The 19806-nt window shown below is 42.8% G+C and overlaps 1 protein-coding gene across 1 annotated transcript in view; it reads left to right on the forward strand.

Annotated features, from left to right (window-relative positions):
• The window catches only part of magi3a (membrane associated guanylate kinase, WW and PDZ domain containing 3a), a gene marked incomplete at its 5' end in the record, with an annotated part of 103560 nt that overhangs the window by 65673 nt on the left and 18081 nt on the right, over positions 1 to 19806 (forward strand). The window contains 5 exons of the mRNA XM_079226674.1: positions 9700 to 9906; positions 12866 to 13028; positions 13873 to 13952; positions 14595 to 14652; positions 16814 to 16920. Of these exons, the coding sequence (XP_079082800.1) occupies positions 9700 to 9906; positions 12866 to 13028; positions 13873 to 13952; positions 14595 to 14652; positions 16814 to 16920 (615 nt within the window). The remainder of the gene's footprint in view (positions 1 to 9699; positions 9907 to 12865; positions 13029 to 13872; positions 13953 to 14594; positions 14653 to 16813; positions 16921 to 19806) is intronic.

Consider the following 19806-nt stretch of genomic DNA (forward strand, 5'->3'; position numbering starts at 1 on the left):
ACGCCACGCATTTATCAACACACAGCTCAGAGAGAGGCACTCTTGGCATTGACCTTGAGTGGTTAGGGTCAGGACAGCCCATTGGTCATGGCAGAGAACCTAAATAAACAAAGTTACCGGTACCTCACTCAAGCATTGATGCCTGGCTAATCATAGCGCTTGAATGCTACGTCTTGCCGAGGTACTAAGCCTCAATGGCGCTCCTCCTTAAGGTCTTTGTCTCAAACACGGCCAATATTAGATCCACGTTTGTGATCGCCTTAGGCCACTGGAAACCTGTCCAAAGCAAAGGGTGACCCAGACACATCTGCCAGAGCAAATAAACATAAGCTCACAGATTTGTGTGGTTCTTAGACAACGGTTCATAGGGTCCAGAGCAAGGGGGGGAAAGGGATGCCCTGTTGCCTTTCAGCTGTTCAGTCCGTGTTGTGTCACATTGACTTCTCACAGACTCATCCAAAAAGTAAACATGAATTCACATTGACTCACGGGTAAATCCTTTATCGAACAGTTTTGTCGAGCCATCTACACTACATTGACCCACAGGGGGAAATCAAATTCTGGTTGCTCACGGCAGCTCATGCAGCAATTTACTGCCGTTTATGTGTGTGTATATTTCTGTTCTCGCAAAAGGGCTCACCAAAAAATAACTTATTAGTCGAGACTGCAACTCAACCTCATATTATGAATAATGAGGAACAGGTGGGAGCGAGATGAAAAAGAAGAGGCTTAATATGATATGATGGGAGGGTAGTTACTTTGAAATGAGCTACTGGCAAAATACATGGAGTAGAACAACAACAGAACTCACCTCGTTTTTGATTCCCTTTCAACTCTCTGAAGCATGAAGGAAGGTCACTCAGGAAGTGTCGTGCATACAAGTTACCATGGTGAAAATGAACTTCCACGAACAGGCTTCATACACACAGCTCGCTTTGAAGACACAGCTTTTCAGGTGGTCTCGGTCTTCTTGTTGTGACCTCATTAGACTTGAGTTGACTTTTTTTTAACTGAACCAAACAGGCAAACACATCTCCGTTTGCATGATAGTCAAACAGGCAATTTAAACGTTGAGCGAAAAACTGCAGCTCAAAGAATGCAGAGGTCTCTCTCGGTATGCTTCACAGTATTAAGTTCTCATACAGTACATGATCCCGGTCCACCCAGGGGACACGGCAGCAGCTGAGGGTGAATCCCAACAGCCTGCCCTGGCTATTAGTCCTCTTGTGAATGTACTGAGCTGTGCACCATTAGGTCATCAGATGAAGTCAACACATTGCCTAAGTCATCAGCAGTCTGTCGCAGTACGTGAACAAGCTGGATGTACTATATCCCCATGTGTTTTTGTTGCAGAGGAGAACTTCACTCTGGTCCTTTTCCACGTTGCGTCGTAAATCTCTCGTCCGCCCTCTGTCCCATATTCAGCCCTGGGAGACTGGCCCTTTAACCTTGAACCTAGGAACCAGTCAACAAGGATGAATAATGGACCTGCGCTGCCCTTCCCTGTTTAATGTAACACAACCGTATGTGTATTGAAGACACAGATTCAGAAGCCCAAAAGTTAATCATTAATGCCCAGACTTTTGACCTCTGAGTCTGCACAGATAAACTGTGAGATAAACGTATGAAACGCAAACACAGATCTACAGACAGACCGGCACCTGAATGCAGTGAAAGAGGGAGGGAGAGATATTTACCACATAATGAATGAATTCTCCATGGTGAGTTAGTTATTGACTACAGATCTGTTGCTTAGTGCCACAGAGAGTATACTGTAGATTGTAAAATTAGCCTTGAGGATCCACTCACACAGAAAGACATTACCTTGGAGAAACATTTGATTTAATTTGTACTAACATGTATTGTAGGATGTAAGTCAGGACATACTGTTGGTGCAAAAATGCATACATAGTTTAACTTTTGTGGAGGCGTAGGTGTAACCGTATATAATTGAACTCCTTATGCAAAAATGCAGTGTGAGAATCATAAAATCCTCATGCAACACACAATACATAAAGTAATCTGACCCAAAATGTGATGCTAACATTAGCTGATGTGGCTAGCCCATTCTGTGACAATCATATAATGTCAGCAAGTTCATATCAGCTACATTACTATATTCATCTTATTTCAGCTGCTGTGCAATCTCAAGCCACACATTGTCCCTTATTTGTTTTTTGGGGTAGTAGTCGCAGGGTTTGTCGTACATTATTGGATGTTGAGAAAGGGACTGACCATTATTCTAAAACATGGAAAGTCCAATTATATGAAAAAAAAAACATTTGTCCGACAATAGGCCCATTTCTCAAAAAATACACTCTCAATACAACAAACAGACGCACATGGCTAATTATTATGCAGAATGACTGCAATAGTTTTCATGGAATCCATCGGAACAAAGTCTTCCATTGGTCAAACATTTATTTTCCTAGGTTGAAATTTGTCCGAATGTTTTATCTCAATTTTAATTTTTATAAATTTTCTTTCACATTTTTTTGGACAGAAATCCACACTTGGCCTTTAACGATGCCATAAACTGCTCCTTGGTTCACCCGAGCACTTTCTTTTATCTAATTCATTAGTTGCAGATTTTTAACGTCATTGACCTTTTATTGTATTCTGTGTTGTGGGTATAGTAATCACTCTTTTTTATGTCTTCATGTTGTTTTGTTATGTTTGATTGTTTCCATGCTGCAAAAAGAATTTCCCTCTTGTGGGACAACATCTGAACTGAATTGAACTTTGAGTATCAAGGGCTTGGTGAAAACCACATCTTCATTCTCTTATACTTTTTCATTGCTGCCAGTCATTAGCCACCTCTCTCTCTCTCTCTCTCTCTCTCTCTCTCTCTCTCTCTCTGTTAAAGTGTTAAATTATAAGTAGAGGGTTTTCTCCCTCTCTCTCTCTCTCCCTGTTCTTGATATGCCCTCTTCAATGGTCGTATATTACTTACTAGTTATATGTACACTCTTTATGTGGCGCATTAACCGCACATTAAAAAGGTTGCTCTCCAGAATAAATCCATTACATGTTCAACTCCCAACAATCTCACTCTCTGCATTCCAAGCAGGTTTTAGCGGCGAAGTTGACTCAGCTGTTGCTAAAGTGGACGGGGAGGTTTAAACGGCACAAAAACAAAGACGGATTAGTTTGCCAGTTGTCTTTTTACAGAATGATGAAAGTGTCAATGTGTGAGTAATACTTGTTACTTTGGCTGTGCCGAAATTCTCCAATGTTAGATTGGCTTGTGTGCCAGAGTGTGTGCATGTATGTGAATTAGGGCATATCCAATGTTCTACCCCTGACTGTGGTTGGTACAGAACAGCCAGTATGAATCATTCATGACGGAGACGGTGAGCTGAAGAGGAAAAGCCAAATTTAAGGGAAGCAGGTAGCTCTCTCTGTTTAAAATCAAAGTTAGCAACAGTGGATACAAAGATCTCCGATGAAGAAGCAGCATGAACTTGTGTGTCTTATTATTACCCAAGTTATGCTGACAATGCTAACATTTATTAAGTATGTATTCCATATGCCTTTCTATCATTGGCTTTTCTTTTCCAGTTACCTATTGCAAGGATTGCTTGATGTGCAGTTTTCATTTCCAAGGCTAGTCATCAGATTCACAACCTTGGTTGGAGGTTTAAGCTCGGTTCATAGATGAATGAAAGTGACTCACTGCAAGGAGATATACAACGCTAAAGAATAACATGCCATGAATGAAGCATAAAAAGCCGGGACAACACAAACAGGCCATGAGTAATACAGAAAAGGCCGTGCTGTGGTACTTTCCTTCTAGCTGACACTTACAATCTGTAGTTGTTGGTCTGCTAGGGGCCAATTTGATAAGGGATGAAGATGAAATCCATTACAACATGTACTCCCCTGGACAATCATGGACTTTACTGGAAAATAAATGACCATTTACTGTCCCCTTGTTTTGCCGTGCCACATTGCCTTCAACCATTTAATAATAGGCTCATTTTTGGTATAATGGGCTTTGTGAAGTTCTAAGGCGAAGCTGAATAGCTGTGGATTAGATAGAACAGGGCAACGGGCTAGAAGTCACGGAGAAGGGAGGTTACAAAGGTGCTGTGCTAGCAACAGCTGCCCACTCCCAGGAACTGGCAAATCAGAGGCTTGAAGGATTAAGAAGGGCCTCCGCTTTCAGGACTGCACCGCTGATATCATAGGAGACGGATTAGTGTTGTTGTCGTCCAAGTAAAATAAGAGAACAAAAAATATAAATCTGAAACAGAAAGTGGATGAAGAGAGAGGGATTAGCATGGATGAGCATGAGCAAAGGAAACAAGTAAGGATGGAAGAAAAGACAGGGAGGATGTATAATTTATATTGAGTGTCACTGCACCGACTGAGGTGATGAACATATTCTAGAAAGGATGAAAGCCAGGCCATTTAACAGTGGATTGTGAAGCTGTTCGCCGAATGGACACACAGGCACGGGGAGTAGAGGAATGCGGGGTTAACAAGGTTGGTTTGTGAAGTGTGGGCATCCATGCCAAGCAGGACTGGAGCCCTGTGCCAGGGCTGGAGCACAAGATGGGCTTCACCCGCCCGTGGCACTGGTAGTTAGTGATGCGGCCCCCGGCAGCCAGGGCGCTGCCCAAGAGAGTGGAAGCCCATTCTCAATGATTAATGAGGGTCTGTGACTGCGGCTGGCAGGTTCAAAGAGGCAGCGGGGTGAACGCAGACGGGAGGGGGTGGAGCTGGTGAAGGCTGTGCCCGAGTATAAACCTGGAGAGCTCTACCCAAACTGCCCCAACAGAAGGGGGCTGTCTCTGATTTCCACTTGTGTTTTTAAAACGCAGAGCTTATTTCACATTGCTAAATGGCCGTGACTGCGTGAATCTCTGCTCTCAAACATATCCATCACGGTTCATAATAATAACGTTTTTCTGAAGGTTATAGTGTGATTAAGAGACGCTATGCCTCACTACAGATTCAACTATGGTCACAGTTGTACTCTCGTTTTTAATCAGATTCTCACAAGTTGGAGATGAGATATGCTGACAGCTGCTGACTAAAACAGATGACGTGACACAAAGACACACACACATATATACATGTACCGGCATTCTTTCTCACGCATACACACACACATGGCTTTAGTCATGCACATTTCAGCTTTTGGTCTCTCCGGGCATGTTTTTTTTTTTTTTTTTTTTTTTTAAATGCTCGCTTTGACATGAAACTGCTTCTTACTGGCAGCAAACACAACCCTGCATGTGTAACATGACTGAATAGCTGTCTAATTCACTGTTAGTGCCAAGCAAGCGTTGGCCCGGGCTGTTAAAATGAAAATGGCTTTGCTTTACACTGTCCACCCACCACTCTCTGAAAGCTGCAAAAGAGCTTTAATGTAATCACACTATGCCGAAATTATCAGTCCTCTGTGCACACTGTTTTTGCTGATGCTACCTTGAACACAACGACTCAAGATTGAAATTGCATAAGCTGTTGATGACCATAAATGTTTAATTTTAAACAGAGCCACAAAATGTAGACTTATATGAACCTGATCAGTAGTTTTCATACTTCTTTGTCAGTAGGGCTTTATATATATATATATATATATATATATATATATATATATATATATATATATATATATATATATATATATTATGTCATTTCTAGAAACAAAGTATGGCATTCATATTATTACATGCGCCAATAAGACTTTTAAAAACATTTTGATTAACAATATATATCACGATATAGCATGATTTCTGGTAGTTTAGTCAATAGTTTAGTCTGTTATAACCACATAGTGAAGTTTTGTATAGTCGTGTGTGAATAAAGAACTTGAAAAGCACAGAGAATATAGCTGTACATTGACTATTCATACATGCGTGCACACAAAACCGAGTAATTGCATTAAGACAATAGTTAGATTTATTTGGGGTCTTCCTGAAAGCAGAGTTCTTGGTTGTAGGCGCTCAGGATTTAAACAATTAAGCTGAACGAATGAATCAAGAAAATCCTGCATGCTGCTGTTGGAAATCACTACTCACAATTTATGTTAACCAACATGTGGGTTTCAGGTGGACCTTAACACATTGTTCTCCGGCATCACGATGCAGAGCCCGATCCTGGGCTGTATGCCCTGCTGTAGTCTGGAGTAATGGAAGCTTGTGACGGGAGGTTTGCTAGTTGGAGTATGTTTATCGCACTTAAACTGAGTGTTAAAGTAATGTTTCATCTCCAAATGATGTTTCTGAACAAATGTATTCAGCCTGTGTTAGTTCTCTTTAACTTGAAAGATGTAATTGGGTTTCACAATATATGATTTCATTATTTTAGGGTTCCATTGAGAGACAATTATATTGAATTATTGCCCAGCCCTAATTTGCTGTAGTAAGTTTAGCTAAAATATAAATTAGTAAATGTAATACAGGACAGTAGTAAATATATAATTTTGGATACATTTGTTGTATTATTTCTTGAAAGGCTCATAGCTAAAGTGTTTGTGAGTGGGCGATCTACAGTTGAGCCTTGTGTAGAATACCAAAGTCAGAGATCTGAGCCATCAGTATGGCCATATGGTGGGAAGAATGATTCTTTCCTCGATATTACAATAACTGTTGCTGTTGACGTGTTGATTCAGTGCACGCACACACGCCCGCACACACACACACATGCTCATGGGGAACTGGTAGCATGGTGGCTCCCAGGCTCTTTTTTCTCTCCAAGAATGAACAGCCCATTGATCTAAGGCAGTAATTAAGGTGGAAGATTTGAGATGGCATAATCAGGGTTGCCAAAGGGTGACCAGACATCCTATTCAAATGAGGACTGATTTAGAGTGTGTCCTGGCATCGCAATAGGGACAGTCTTTGTCCTGATAATGAGACATCGGGCGTTTGTTAATGAGGCAGAATTATACGTCAGGATAACGGACAGGTTATCAGTGTTTTCTCTCACTGGCATCAGTCGTAAGGGAAATTACCGCAGCAGCCTCCACGTCACGAGATGAGCTATTATGATGGCAGCTATAACTATATTGAATTTAGATGATGAACTGGGCAAATGGCTGTCTCATAGTGGTGGGCCAATGACAAAATGGCTCATTCTGAACTGCAAATAAAACAAATTCTATCCAGCACAGCAGCAATGTAAGTGCTAATTTACAAGCAGAAGTCTTGACACTGACAGTTTCTGACCTGCTAAATAATTTATCAAAAAATACATTTATTTTCTCTCCATGCTAATTCATTCCCACTTTTTCTGCTAGAATATGTTTAAATACGTGCAGTTTCTATTCTTTCACTGTTTTGATTGTATTGGTGTGCTTGTCACATGTTAGAGGGGATATATCATGACCTTCAGGTTTATATTTGTACTTTGGGTTTCTACTTGAACATGTTTACATGCTTTAATATTCAAAAAGCATCTCATACCGTCAGTCTGAATGTGCTACTCAGACTGTGTTCAGATCTAGGCAGCCCACAGAACTGACTGGGTTGTCTTATTTCACACTTTGTGAGTTGGCACTCCAGATACCCAAATGTACACAAACATGTCATGGTCTGCCCCCTTTGAGCATTCTACCCCAGCCTCCAGTCTTTTCAGTTTGTTTATTTCAGGCTGCAGGGTTTTTATATCCACACTGAAATAAGTTATACATTCTCATCAATGACTATGTACTCATTAGTACAGTATAATTCCAACATGATTCATGTCACTGTAGTTCCTTATTGTGGCCACTTTCTCCCCCCTCCTTGCTAATGGATACTTACAGAGTCTGTGTGTGCCTGAGTTTCAGAGTTCACAGAGCAAATTACCCCTTCTAATTGAACTCCCTCAATTTGCATGTTGTTCGTACGCATGCTATTAATTACAAACCTAGTAAAGGATTTAACGGTTTTCGATAAGGTAGTGAAATGAACACTTCATACATTCAAACACAGATTAATGTAATTGCCATAATCAATTATAATGTATCATTTAACATAGCTCTCAGATAAATTGTGATTATTTTTGCTTTGATTGTTTATGGAGCTTGTCTATAATTATAGCGGGAAAAAAAAGCTGTAAAATTGATTGTTTCCTCAGCCATGTCATTGTGATATGTGAGGCAAATCAAGTCAAATATTTATTTAAAGGAGAATTAAGCTAATTTTGCCTCATTTAGCTTGGTGTGGAACCTTAAGTTTATTGCCACAACATTTCGTCAGAAAGTGCTTTCTCGTTCTCTCTCTCTCTCTCTCTCTCTCTCTCTGTCTCTCTCTCTCTCTCTCCCCCGCAGCCTCCAGTCCTTCTTCCTTTGTTCCACACTCATTTCTCGCTCTTCTTCCCAGTGGACTTCATCGCAGTGGCTGTCCAGTCCCCGATCTACCGTTTAACTGTTACAATACAATGTTCAGACACAGCTCACTCTTAAACACTGCAATCCCACACAAATACCGGAGGACTGTGGATTCACAGAGAACCGCCAGTGAATCAATGTTTGTACCGTACCTCCCCAACTATTTTCTCACCTCTTGTGCTTTGAAGTTTTCATCCTCTCTCTTATTCATTATCCTCCTGCAGGACGAGAGAAAGGTAGTGAGTGGTAAAGTGGGTCACCCCTCTCCAATAGTTGAGGAAAGACTAAGACTCGCTCTGTGGTGTAAGGCCGTTTGCTGCCTGAGGCGCCAGCATGACAGCAAAGGCAAGCTGATGGACTTAAACGGGCAATCGAGTGCTTGAGAATCTACCTTGGTGTAAACGCACAGTTCCCTTGGGAATGAAGCAGTGAAAATGATAATGCAACAGCCCAGGCTTTTTGGCTTTGGTCTGTTTTTTTTTTTTTTTAAAGCAGTACATTAAATTGGACATTGGACAATACAATACAACAAATGAGGAACATCTTCCCTGTCTAATAGTCCTCCTTCTCACATGTGGAAAGCCAGCAGGGATCACGTCTCTGTTGTTGCATTAGAAACTCTCTTGCTAGATGGCAGGTGCACATAATCCGCGTTTGGTTCCGAGAAGACAACACGACCCCCCTCTGTGTGATGGATTAGGCATATAAAACGATGCAGGGCCAACAGTCTGGTCAGTACTGTCCAATTGGAATTAACTAAGAAAAATAAATGTAAAAGTTCCCTGATCCAAGAAACCTTTCTAAGACCTGAGTTACGAGCGTAAAAGTTTGGTCTCATTTTGTTCCAAGCAATACGGCTGTGCCAGATATGATCTGTTGCTAACAACCAGACTCTCCTGTGCCGCTTTAAATCATTTTAAACAACTGCTACAGTTAAAGTGAGATGGTCTTTCCTGTATCTAGTATCAATAAAGTGGCTTTGCAGCTGCATTGGGGCGTATTTGCCTTTTCCTGTTCTGTGGTGTATCTGCAATTCTTTCCGACAGTATTTTACCTTCGTGACTATGTATGTGTACGTGCCCTTTTAGTATCACTACACTCATGAGGACCAAATATTCTCACAAGGGTAGAAACATTCCTCCGAGCATAGCGGTCCAACAACCCCACTCTCGTCCTGGCTTCCACAAGGGACTGTAGTCGGGTTAGAGCACGGGTTTAACATTAGGATTAGATGTACTTTTTAGTGTAAAGCGAAGATTCGATAGTAATGGAGGGTCAAATTGGTTCTGTGTTGAACATCGTCAAAGAAGTCTTCTACAAAACATATTCACAAGTATATTTTTGCTGTCTCTGTCGCCCTCTCTTCATTCCAGGTAACTACTACGGGACCCCAAAGCCCCCTGCAGAGCCCAGCCCCGTGCAGCCGGACTTGGTGGACCAAGTTCTGTTTGATGAGGAATTTGACACGGAGGTCCAGCGAAAACGCACAACATCCGTCAGTAAGATGGACAGAAAGGACAGCGCTGCACCAGAGGAGGAAGAGGAAGACGAGAGGCCTCCCATGGTCAACGGCGTGGCTGGTGAGAGTCGCTTTTGTCTTCTTCTTTCACTGCTTCTGCAGTTCTTACAGCTCGTTATTATGCAGCTGTGCTTCCTACTGCTTTTTGCCAAAAATAAACCACCAGCAGTTTTTTTTGTTTGTTTGCTCGAATCATTTTTGTGTTCAGGCGTTCATTATATTATTCTCATAATGCAAAACAACAGGTTCTCCCCCCCCCCCTCCCCTCCTTATCATTCTTGTCTCCAAACAAACATTGCCAGGATTAGCTGTTCTGTATGCAACGTCAGCACTAAATCACAGCACTGCGAAGTCGAGAAGCAGTCAAAGTCTGGCTGAGACCAATGGAAGCAATCCTTCGGTTCGAGGAATAGACTCTGTTCTTGTTTGGATGTCCTCACATGCACAAGCTAAATCTGAACATATTTCAGCTAATGGTGAATGAATGAATGAATAAATCATTGTGAAAGCAGTTTGGAAACCTCTAACTGCTGTACTATTATTTACTCTACAATTTAAATTGTGATAGTCAGAACTATGGGCCAACATGTGACATAATAACCATCCATATGAAATAGTTTTCTCTCATAATACCACTCACCCATCTTAAACTAGTCAACTGAACATAGTAGCAGCTTCTGGCCTTTTTGCTTCTCCAGCTGGAGCGAGCTCCTTCAGCTGTCCTCTGTTATGAATTCAATGTCGGGCCTCTGACCAGTCTAAACGGCACCCTGGCCTGGTGCTGTATGGCACCGATACTCCAGATTGTTAGCCAAGTGAGCCGCTCTGCACAGACACAGACTCAGTGAATAGCCAAACATCGTGTCAAGATAATTGCATCTCAATTGGCGAAGTATAATAGACTGACCATTTTGTACATTTTAGTAAATGTCTTCGCTGACAGCAGTCTAAATAGACTACTAGCACTAATGCAACTGCGAGGATTGCAAAATTAGTTTTATCAATGCGAGGAAAACAAGAACTTTCATGCCGTTATCATGTTTTTGCAATCAGCACTAATGTAACACATACCTGAACGTGGTGCGTTCAGTACATTTACTGTATGGAAATGTCATTTCCCTTCCAATGACCCCACACCCATCTGGAACATACATTTGTAACGTGGAAACCGCTTCCAGTGATCACGGTTACAATGATCTAGCGCTTCTATGGATGAAAAATCTTGGGACAAAATCTTTCCTAACAACGGCGGTTCAAATAATGTGTTTATATTACTCAAGTAGTCCACGTTTTCATTTGCGGAAGAAAAATAAAACTACTGCAACTTTTACTCCCATGATACTTTGCCTCCCGGTGACCCGTCTGCTTCTGACTGGCTACCCGAGGCTGGTCCTGCATGCACATTGAAATCATGACGGGAAACAGAAAGCCATTTTCTCTCAATGGTAAACATCAACTCTGAGTTTATGATCGAGCTTAAGTTTAGTCTACTCAAATAACGAGAAACAGTCCGGGCTGCTAGTGATGGAGACAGAAAACAAATGCGCACGAGGAAAGCACCTCCGGTTGGAGTCGCCCATGAAACAGCGGAAGCTGCATTTAAAACAGCTGTTTTGTTCTCTCAAACAGCCAATTCAAATTCAGTACATAGTGAAGCTGTCTGTGTTATCACTTCATATAATACATTTTCAAATTAGATGGTAATCTGCATGAAAATAAAAGAGAGAAATTGCTTGCGCGCTTATAGTGGTCCATTTGACCCAGACAGACATGATCGCCATAAAGCATTTTCCCTGTATCGTGTGAACCGTATCTAGCATCCACAGGAGGGAGGAGAAAGCTACTTTACACTGTGAGACATTGGTTACATGTCAAGGGAGGAGGGTTTGTAAAAAAAAATATCAGTGAGCGTGCAACTGCTCATCCGACATTCAAAAGCAAAAGAGAGAAACATTGTCAGAGACACATCATCTCTGTGGCCCTGGGCAGTAATGATGGCAGTGTGGAGCTCAGCCAAGAAGAAAACACTCATTGTAGAACGATGTCACTCCCAATTCTGTCCTTCACGAGTTGTCTAATCTGAAATGCAGTTTGTGGATGTATTGAATTGTTGAGTGGTGAGGATGTATTATAAAAGGGGTAGAAGAAGACATTATCACCCAGGTAGTTTTAATAATGGTCATGCGTTATTGTTAAAGCCATTTTTCTTTTGTGTCCTGTCGTCAGTTTATAATGAGAATGCAATGTGTACCCTTATCTGCAACGTAGATAGTTTATCTCTACAAGGATTGAAAGCTGCCCAGAGCAAGTGTCTCTATGTAATCAATTAGTCTGACTTTATAAGTGCAGAAACTCCTCCATGGTTCCATGATGAAAAAGAGGCCCCAATTTCAACACAAAAAGCTCTTGCCTTCTCCAAGTCAACAGCTGTCACTTTCCATCCCCGCCTTTCAATTACCCCAGCCCACCAGACTGAGCATTCAAAGCCATGATGAAGCTAGGTCGTACAGATAAAAAGCTGCAGATAAGAGCCTCACACAGAGAGGCGCACACACACACATCAAGATTAGGCAAATACACACACACACACACACGCACATGCAGCAGCCTGTGTGATGCTAATAGAGTTGTGATGTGGCACTCGCGGCTGGGCTGAAGCATTGGTCAGCTCTTGCCCTTGCCTGGGAGGCAGTTCCCAGTACATCTCTGCTGACATGCAAATCCAATGGCAATTGCTGCGCTTCCTTCCTCTCTGTGCGTCCTCTCTCTTTCTGTCTCTCCCTCTCTTTCTCTACCCCTTGCTCTTTCGTGGATGCAACCGTCCACCCAGTGTACACAGGAAGATCAACTCGAGCGACAGCAGCAGCGAGGAGCGATGCAAGGAGCCCAGAGGAGCTCCAATGGCGCCGCATTCTCACCTCCTGTCTCTTTCTCCTTCTACCATCTCCCGTACCTTTACTGCCAACCCATTCCTCTTTCTGTCTCCATGCCCGCATCCCTCTCCCCATGCCGGGCCACAGAGCACAAGGACAAGGCGGAGTGGAGGAAGACGGTCCCCAGCTACAACCAGTCAGCCGCGGCTATGGACCTGCGCGTGTGGAACACACCGGACGAAAGTCAGGAGTCCTTGCCTAAAAAATGGGAGATGGCCTACACAGAGACCGGAATGGTTTATTTCATAGAGTAAGTAGCTTTTATCCTTCTATTTTCTTGCATTGTTTTGGTCCTATTACTCTCCTATTACATCAGTATTGTGTACATCTTGCTCCCTGCATGCATCTCTTTTGCCACCACGGTGAGCCAAGTGCGTTGAGAGATCTGGCGATGAGTCGTTGCTTCTCCCCATCCGGCGCTCTCCTCTGTGCCAAACCAGGTGTTGGACATGGAAGCTATCTGCAGGCTCAGTGATGGCAGTTGTGTTATTCTCCATTATGTTTTTTTTTTTTTCATTTCCCCTGTGTTTGATGTTGGGTTTGTTGGCTGATACTAAAAGTAGCAGGCCCGCTTTGTTTACCTCGCCCGTTGGTGTGGCAAGCAGTCAGTTGTGAGCCGCTGTCAGAGCCAGGTGCCGCTGCTCGCTGCTATATCAATGGATCATCCTGCCAGCCAGAGAAAACAACAGGCTAAATGAAGCTCGCCACCCATGACCTTCTCTCTCAGTTCTGCCCTTTATGATCTCTTCTGCTGCTCACTTGTTTCTTTTGGTGCTTCCCTCTTTTCTTCCTTCTTTACTTTGTCCCATTATCTCTCTCCCTCTCTTCCTTTTACCTCATAGGGTCTTCTAGGCTTTGTTCAAATGTTAAAAAGTATTTTTTAATAAGCCATTTGATCCAACAAGATAAGAAGTGAGCTGCTGTTTTCGGGGAGCTTTTAGCTCTGTTTGTTTGTTAAAGCTTTGTGGAATATCTTCTGGTACCGTGGCTTCTGAGAGTTGCCAGTGCTGCAGTAATTGCTTGATTGTCACAGTATCTTACGTTTTGGTGAAATGCTTTTGAGCCTAAAGCCACGTCTCCTCTTTGTACTTCAGTCACAACAGCAAGACCACGACCTGGCTGGACCCCCGCCTTGCCAAGAAGGCAAAGCCTCCCGAGAAATGCGAGGAAGGAGGTGAGACAATATCTGCAGATAGTCGGTACAGTAGTAGCATTCGCATGGGCCCCTATAGCCCTCGGTCCTCCATCCCCATACACACTTCCACTTCATCCCAACTCCCTGCTGCATAGAGCAGTGTGTGCACTCTGAAGAGGGCGCTGGCTAACAGACGGCGACTGAACAGCTGAACGGGCCTGGTCACAGTCGTGCCGATGACACAGAGCAAACCTCCAGTCTCCAGCCTGCCCCTCTCCTCCTAATGGCTTCTGGGACACATGCAGGGAGCTCATCAGTGCAGCATCTCTCAAAAGGCAATTTCCTAGGTCCCCTCTTGCGTTAAGATCTCCTCTGAGCCGCGTGTGTTTGTCACACAGCAGCAGAGACTCAAGATGACACATACACACTGCTGGATAGAAAAGCTATTATGTTCCAGGGAGGCTATATAACAATTCATCATTTCCTCCTTCTCGCCCTGCATCTCCCCAATGTGTATTAAGCCCTAAACACATAGCGTCATAAAGGAAGCCGTTCTCCAGGTGTAGGTAGGCATGCTGGGAAGCTGCCAGTCAAAGCGTCACGCCTCATTGCGCGTGTCCAATTGTCCATGTGTTGATTCAGCAGTATCAAAAATGATTTGCATCTGTCCTCTCCCACCAGAGCTGCCCTACGGCTGGGAGAAGATTGAGGACCCGCAGTACGGCATCTACTACGTAGAGTGAGTAAACTTCTCCCGGTGCATGAGGGGACCCGGGGGGGGCGCTGTGGTTTGTGTTGGATGGAGATAATATGGCCTGCTGCTTGCTCATATTTAGTCTCTCAGTGTCTTTGTTGAAGTGACAGTCTAAAAGTCCAATTTGTGTACCTGTGTGGGTCCTCTGGAGCGATGTCTGCATGCTGGAGTTCCTTAACTAAGCTGTTCTGACTGAGTTCTGTGTTATTGTCATAGACTGTACATAGGAAGTGAACATAGGCACAGTGAGTGGTGTGCGGATACGGTTTTGAAGCCTTGAGTTTTGTCATGTTGCCCGTTGCCATCTTGTTTTTTTGGTCTTTTCCATATGTTTTTTTGCAGTCAGAAGTGACACAAGAGGGTGGCTGGAGTATATCCCAATGCTGAGTAAGACATTGTTTGGCGACTAAAATGTCACAATTTACTTTCATTAACTGAAAATATGAACTGTGAAACTGTAAAGCACGACTAACTCTCAGACGCTTTGGTAGATGAGTCGGCCCCTATTAGACATGATAACTTCCGCATTAGCTTTTCTTCTGCAACTTAAAGCCGTGCAGCTGAATTCCAGACGTAGACAAGTATTATGTGCGAATCTTAAGGGACCTGTGGAATATGTGTGGCATATGCTATTGTCCATATGGTTGTTTCCCACAGTCCTGCAGAACGCAATTATGTCAGCAAAGATAACACTGGTGGTTTACAGCTGTGTGTGTGTGTGTGTGTGTGTGTGTGTGTGTGTGTGTGTGTGTGTGCGTGTGTGTGTGTGCGTGTGTGTGTGTGTGTGTGTGTGTGTGTGTGTGAGAGAGAGAGAAAGGAAAAAAGACAGTGAAGGCAACAGACAATGAAGCTTTAGGGTCCATGAGACGGAAACAAGCGGCGAGATTCTTTTCAGATCAAGAGTGTAAACAAGAGCACAATGTTCCATTTTAGTTTCATCACCGTGGTCAAAGAGAAGAGACCTGCAAGGAGGGGGGAGAGAGAGAGAATCAGCGCGCATGTTTATGCAAGAGGGTCATTGAGAGGCTGCCTCTCCCCTGTCTGTCTCTTTTGTCTGGCAAATGTTGATGTGGATGAACGACCAAATGCGTCGATGTGACACAAAGTCTCATTATTTTTGCAACTGACAAACAAAACACGAGGTGTGGCAACCAAGGGGTGAGAAAGTTAGTCAGAGAGGAAATGAAAGCGAGGGAAATGTTTATCTCTCTCCAGACTTATTGGGGAGGGTATCTCTGTGCATGAGTCATACGCGGCAAGAGCACTTTTTGTTAAATGCACAAACACACACACACACACACAGACACATCAGTGTCTCAGCATGTGGCTGATTCGCTGTGCAGCATTAGTGCATTTTGCCTTTCCAAGGTGCCGTCATGAGCGGGATTTACAACTGTTCAAGCTCATTATGCAGATGAGCTGCCTCTCACCATTACCATCCAACCGTGGAGGGACCTTTCATCCAGGTAGCAGGGAAGGTTTCAGCACACAGGTGTTGATTGTTAAAAATTCATTAAATGGTTTTAGATTGCGTTTGGTGTAAATCCCCCTAAGTATAACTGCTGATCCTGAGTCAGCAAAGCTGTTTATTTTCAATGCTGTTTAAAAAGAAAGGCCATCTCTGTGCGCTATGAAAAAGGGGCACATTGTCGCTTACATCCATTTACAGTTCATTTAATCTTTTGATCCTGGGATTACAATGCATTGAGCAGATGCTGATCCCACCATGGCAAAGTGGACTATCGCTGCAATGATTGCTGCTGATCCTCTCTATCCAATTTTGAGTCTTTAAATGTCAATTCATCTTTTATATTTTTGAGGTTTAGATTTACTCTCAATCATCTCTGTGTTACCTTTCTGGCATAAACCGTTTTGGATTTGTGGTGTACGTACTGTTTTAGAAAAGCCTGTATGCTCGGTGAAATGTTGCCTGCTCAGCAGAGGTTAAGTCACATGCAGCACTTATAGTCAAATCATAGGTTTGCATGACAGGCAACAAGCAGCATGAAGAGTGGACAAGCTGTGCTCTGTGATGCCAACATAAACAGGATGGAAACGTATCACCTCCGCACACTAAAGTTTTACCGAACACCTTTGTTACAATTAAACGTGTTGTTCATCTAATGTTGTGATATCTCTTGTGCAGCCACATCAACCAGAAGACCCAGTTTGAGAATCCAGTCCAGGAAGCGAAGAGAAAGTTGAGCGTCGACGCGCCCACTGCAGTTCTGCTGCCTGCAGCCACACCCTCAGGTATGTGCACCCACACAGCAGAAAGATGCACTTATTTTACAGCAGTTTGCAACTCAGGGAAATTTGCAAAGTGAGATCATACTTTTTTTTTTTTTGGATGGTATGTAAACCAGTGGCAATGGGGAGAGAGTAATAAGGAGAAAATGTCAGTTCAAGAAATTAATTTTGATATTTTTTTATAGGTCAATTTGTTTTAAGAGAAGTAAGAATTGAACGCTGGCATGATACATTTTTGCAGTTTTGGATGAACTCAACATTATCGATATTGTGGTTTTCTGCAGATCTTTAGTCAGTTCTGCAATAGTCACATTAATTGGCATGCTTTAACTGGAGGGCCGGGAAGTTCTACTCAAACGGGTCCTCAGGGAAATAGACAGGAATTTACTCTAAATTGCATCCTGAAATTTAAGAGCAAGAGAGAGGGAGCACAAAGTAACACATGAAGAGTGCATGTTTTCACTCTTTGACTTTTGATTTAAATAATCCTTGAAGAGAAGTTGAAATCATATTATTATTCCTTAGAAATTTGTTTTGCAGCGTGGCTGGAGAAATGGCAATGTTGGTTGTCGTTTGGTCGGTCATTGCACAACTTCATTCAATAGATTGAAATATCTCACCAATGGATGGATTGACATGAAATTGTGTACAGGTGTCCATGGTCCCCAGAGGATGAATGCTTCTGACTTAGGTGACCCCTTTTCATCTAGCATCACTATGTTGACATTTGTGTTTTTTAGTGAAATATCTTGACACCTGCTGGATGCATTGCCTTAACATTGGGGTTCAGACAACCCTGTTCCCAATTCAGGATGATTTTAGACTGTGGCGGGTCGTGCATTTTCTACCTGGACCTTCTGTGCCGTCTAATATCGTATACATAATTACTCTCATGACGGGATGCTGCGTCATTAAAGGACAATGCATGTAGTCCACATCAACAAGAACAAATCCACAAGAACCAGTCACATTTAGTTATAACAAAACATGACAAAACAATAGCAATAGCAAATATTGCTAATAGCAAATATTAGCATGCTAATAAAAAACACTAACGTCAGTTTAGTTTTTCCTCTAAATGGAATTCTGTTGCTTCAAAACTTTAAACTTTTAAAATGGCCTTTGGCTTTTGAAATGGTTGCCTTTTTAAGATTCATCGAGCAAAAATAATTCAGTTCCTCAAAGAAAGTTAACCGACTGACTCAACCCAATTGAGTTTTATAAAGCTGCTGCTAAATTTCTCTCAAGATACCAGTTCAGCAAGGAAACTGTTATGGAAGATTGCAAAAGGCAGTCTCTTTTATCTTCAAGGTGAAAAAAAGAGTGTATTAATCTTCTATCATTTGGCCATATTGCTCCAATAATTCAGCCAACAAGTTCTTCTGAAAGGAGGAACATTGTGAGCTTCTTTCTTCTTACTAGTTTCCAGACAGCACGCATGTGTATTTATTTATATAGTTTAATTTGGGTAAGCAAGCAAAATCCATAAAACCCTATTTCATTTTGGTTTAACTTGCTACAGAGCTCTGCTTAATTTTAGGATGTATGTGAATGCTTTTCACCTTTCACAACATGTAGCGTATGAAACCTATCTGACGAGGGTAATATTGATAAGCAGCTTCAACAGGTTGGCCCATTTTGCTTAGTGCTTAGTTGGTGAAGAAAAATCCAAATACCTGAGCACTTTTATGATCTTCTTCGTGCTGAGATGTCTGTCTGAAAGATGTTCTAACAGTTGACATGCTGCCGATAAACAGCCCATAGCCTCTAAAGCAATGATATTCAATTTGAATAATGGAGCAGCCACTTGGCGGCAGAATTCATTTTGACAAGTAGATTATGAAAGAGGGAGAGCTCTCTGGTCTCTTTGAAAATGCTTTTGCCCCAGTCACTCACCACAGTTCAAAGATCTCTTAAGAACAAAGAACGGGAGGGAGAGTAGAAACACCGAGAAGGAGAAAGAGTTGACTGCGGTTGAAAGAGAATTATGATCATAAATTGCATTTCTACTGGGTATCTGTTCATCATTTACCACCTGTGGTGAATGCTGCTGCTTGACTGTACTAATCACTCAGTCAAAAAAAAAAAGCTCTGTGAAGCGGAGGCCCTATGTTGTTGTAGCATGAGTATGAATTGTGATGCTCTTCTGTGCGTGCAAACACAAAGCATGGCCACATTAGTATTCAAACTAGCCTCTGTATTTCAGACACCCGTTGGACAGAACCGTCTGCCTCACTCTGTTGCACGCAGACTCTGCCTCCCACAGTCTCTGCCGTCCGTGGATGATATGTCCACCGCCTCCAGCTTCAGCCGCCTCCCCTGTGCACATTCTGCACCTTCCCACCCTCGTTAATGAGAATTAATGGCCAGTGGTCTTGTGCGAGTGTGTGGCGGACGTACGTGAGGTGGCATCTAAACACTGTTTTGACAAGGCTGGCTTGCCTGACCTCCCAGACAATGCCGCAGAGCACAGGAGCGAAGAGCAGCGCTATTCTCAGCCGTAATTACAGCGCTGACAATCCTGTATGACATTTCATATAATCACTTCAACCCCCCCCCCCCACCCTCCCTCTCTGTCCCTTCGTGGGCCACGGCTTAATCAAGAGCATGTAAACATGGCTTTGGCGTATAGCTGCCTGCCCAACCCACACCCCGCTCTCTCTCTCTCTTCTCCTCTCAGTGTTTCTTTCCCGGTGAACCTCTATGAAACAGTGCTGACAGTCAGTTGAGATTGCCTGAATCATGTCAAACCTATATATTACACACACCTCACACCTTAACATGGCATGAGGAGTTTCGCATTACACTTGCACAACATGCATTTTCATATATCATCTTGAAAATATCTTTAACACGGCTGTCAGGCACTTTTATTTTTATTTTGTATTA

Source organism: Taurulus bubalis (assembly GCF_910589615.1).
Source record: "Taurulus bubalis genome assembly, chromosome: 11".
NCBI classification, from domain to species: Eukaryota; Metazoa; Chordata; class Actinopteri; order Perciformes; family Cottidae; genus Taurulus; species Taurulus bubalis.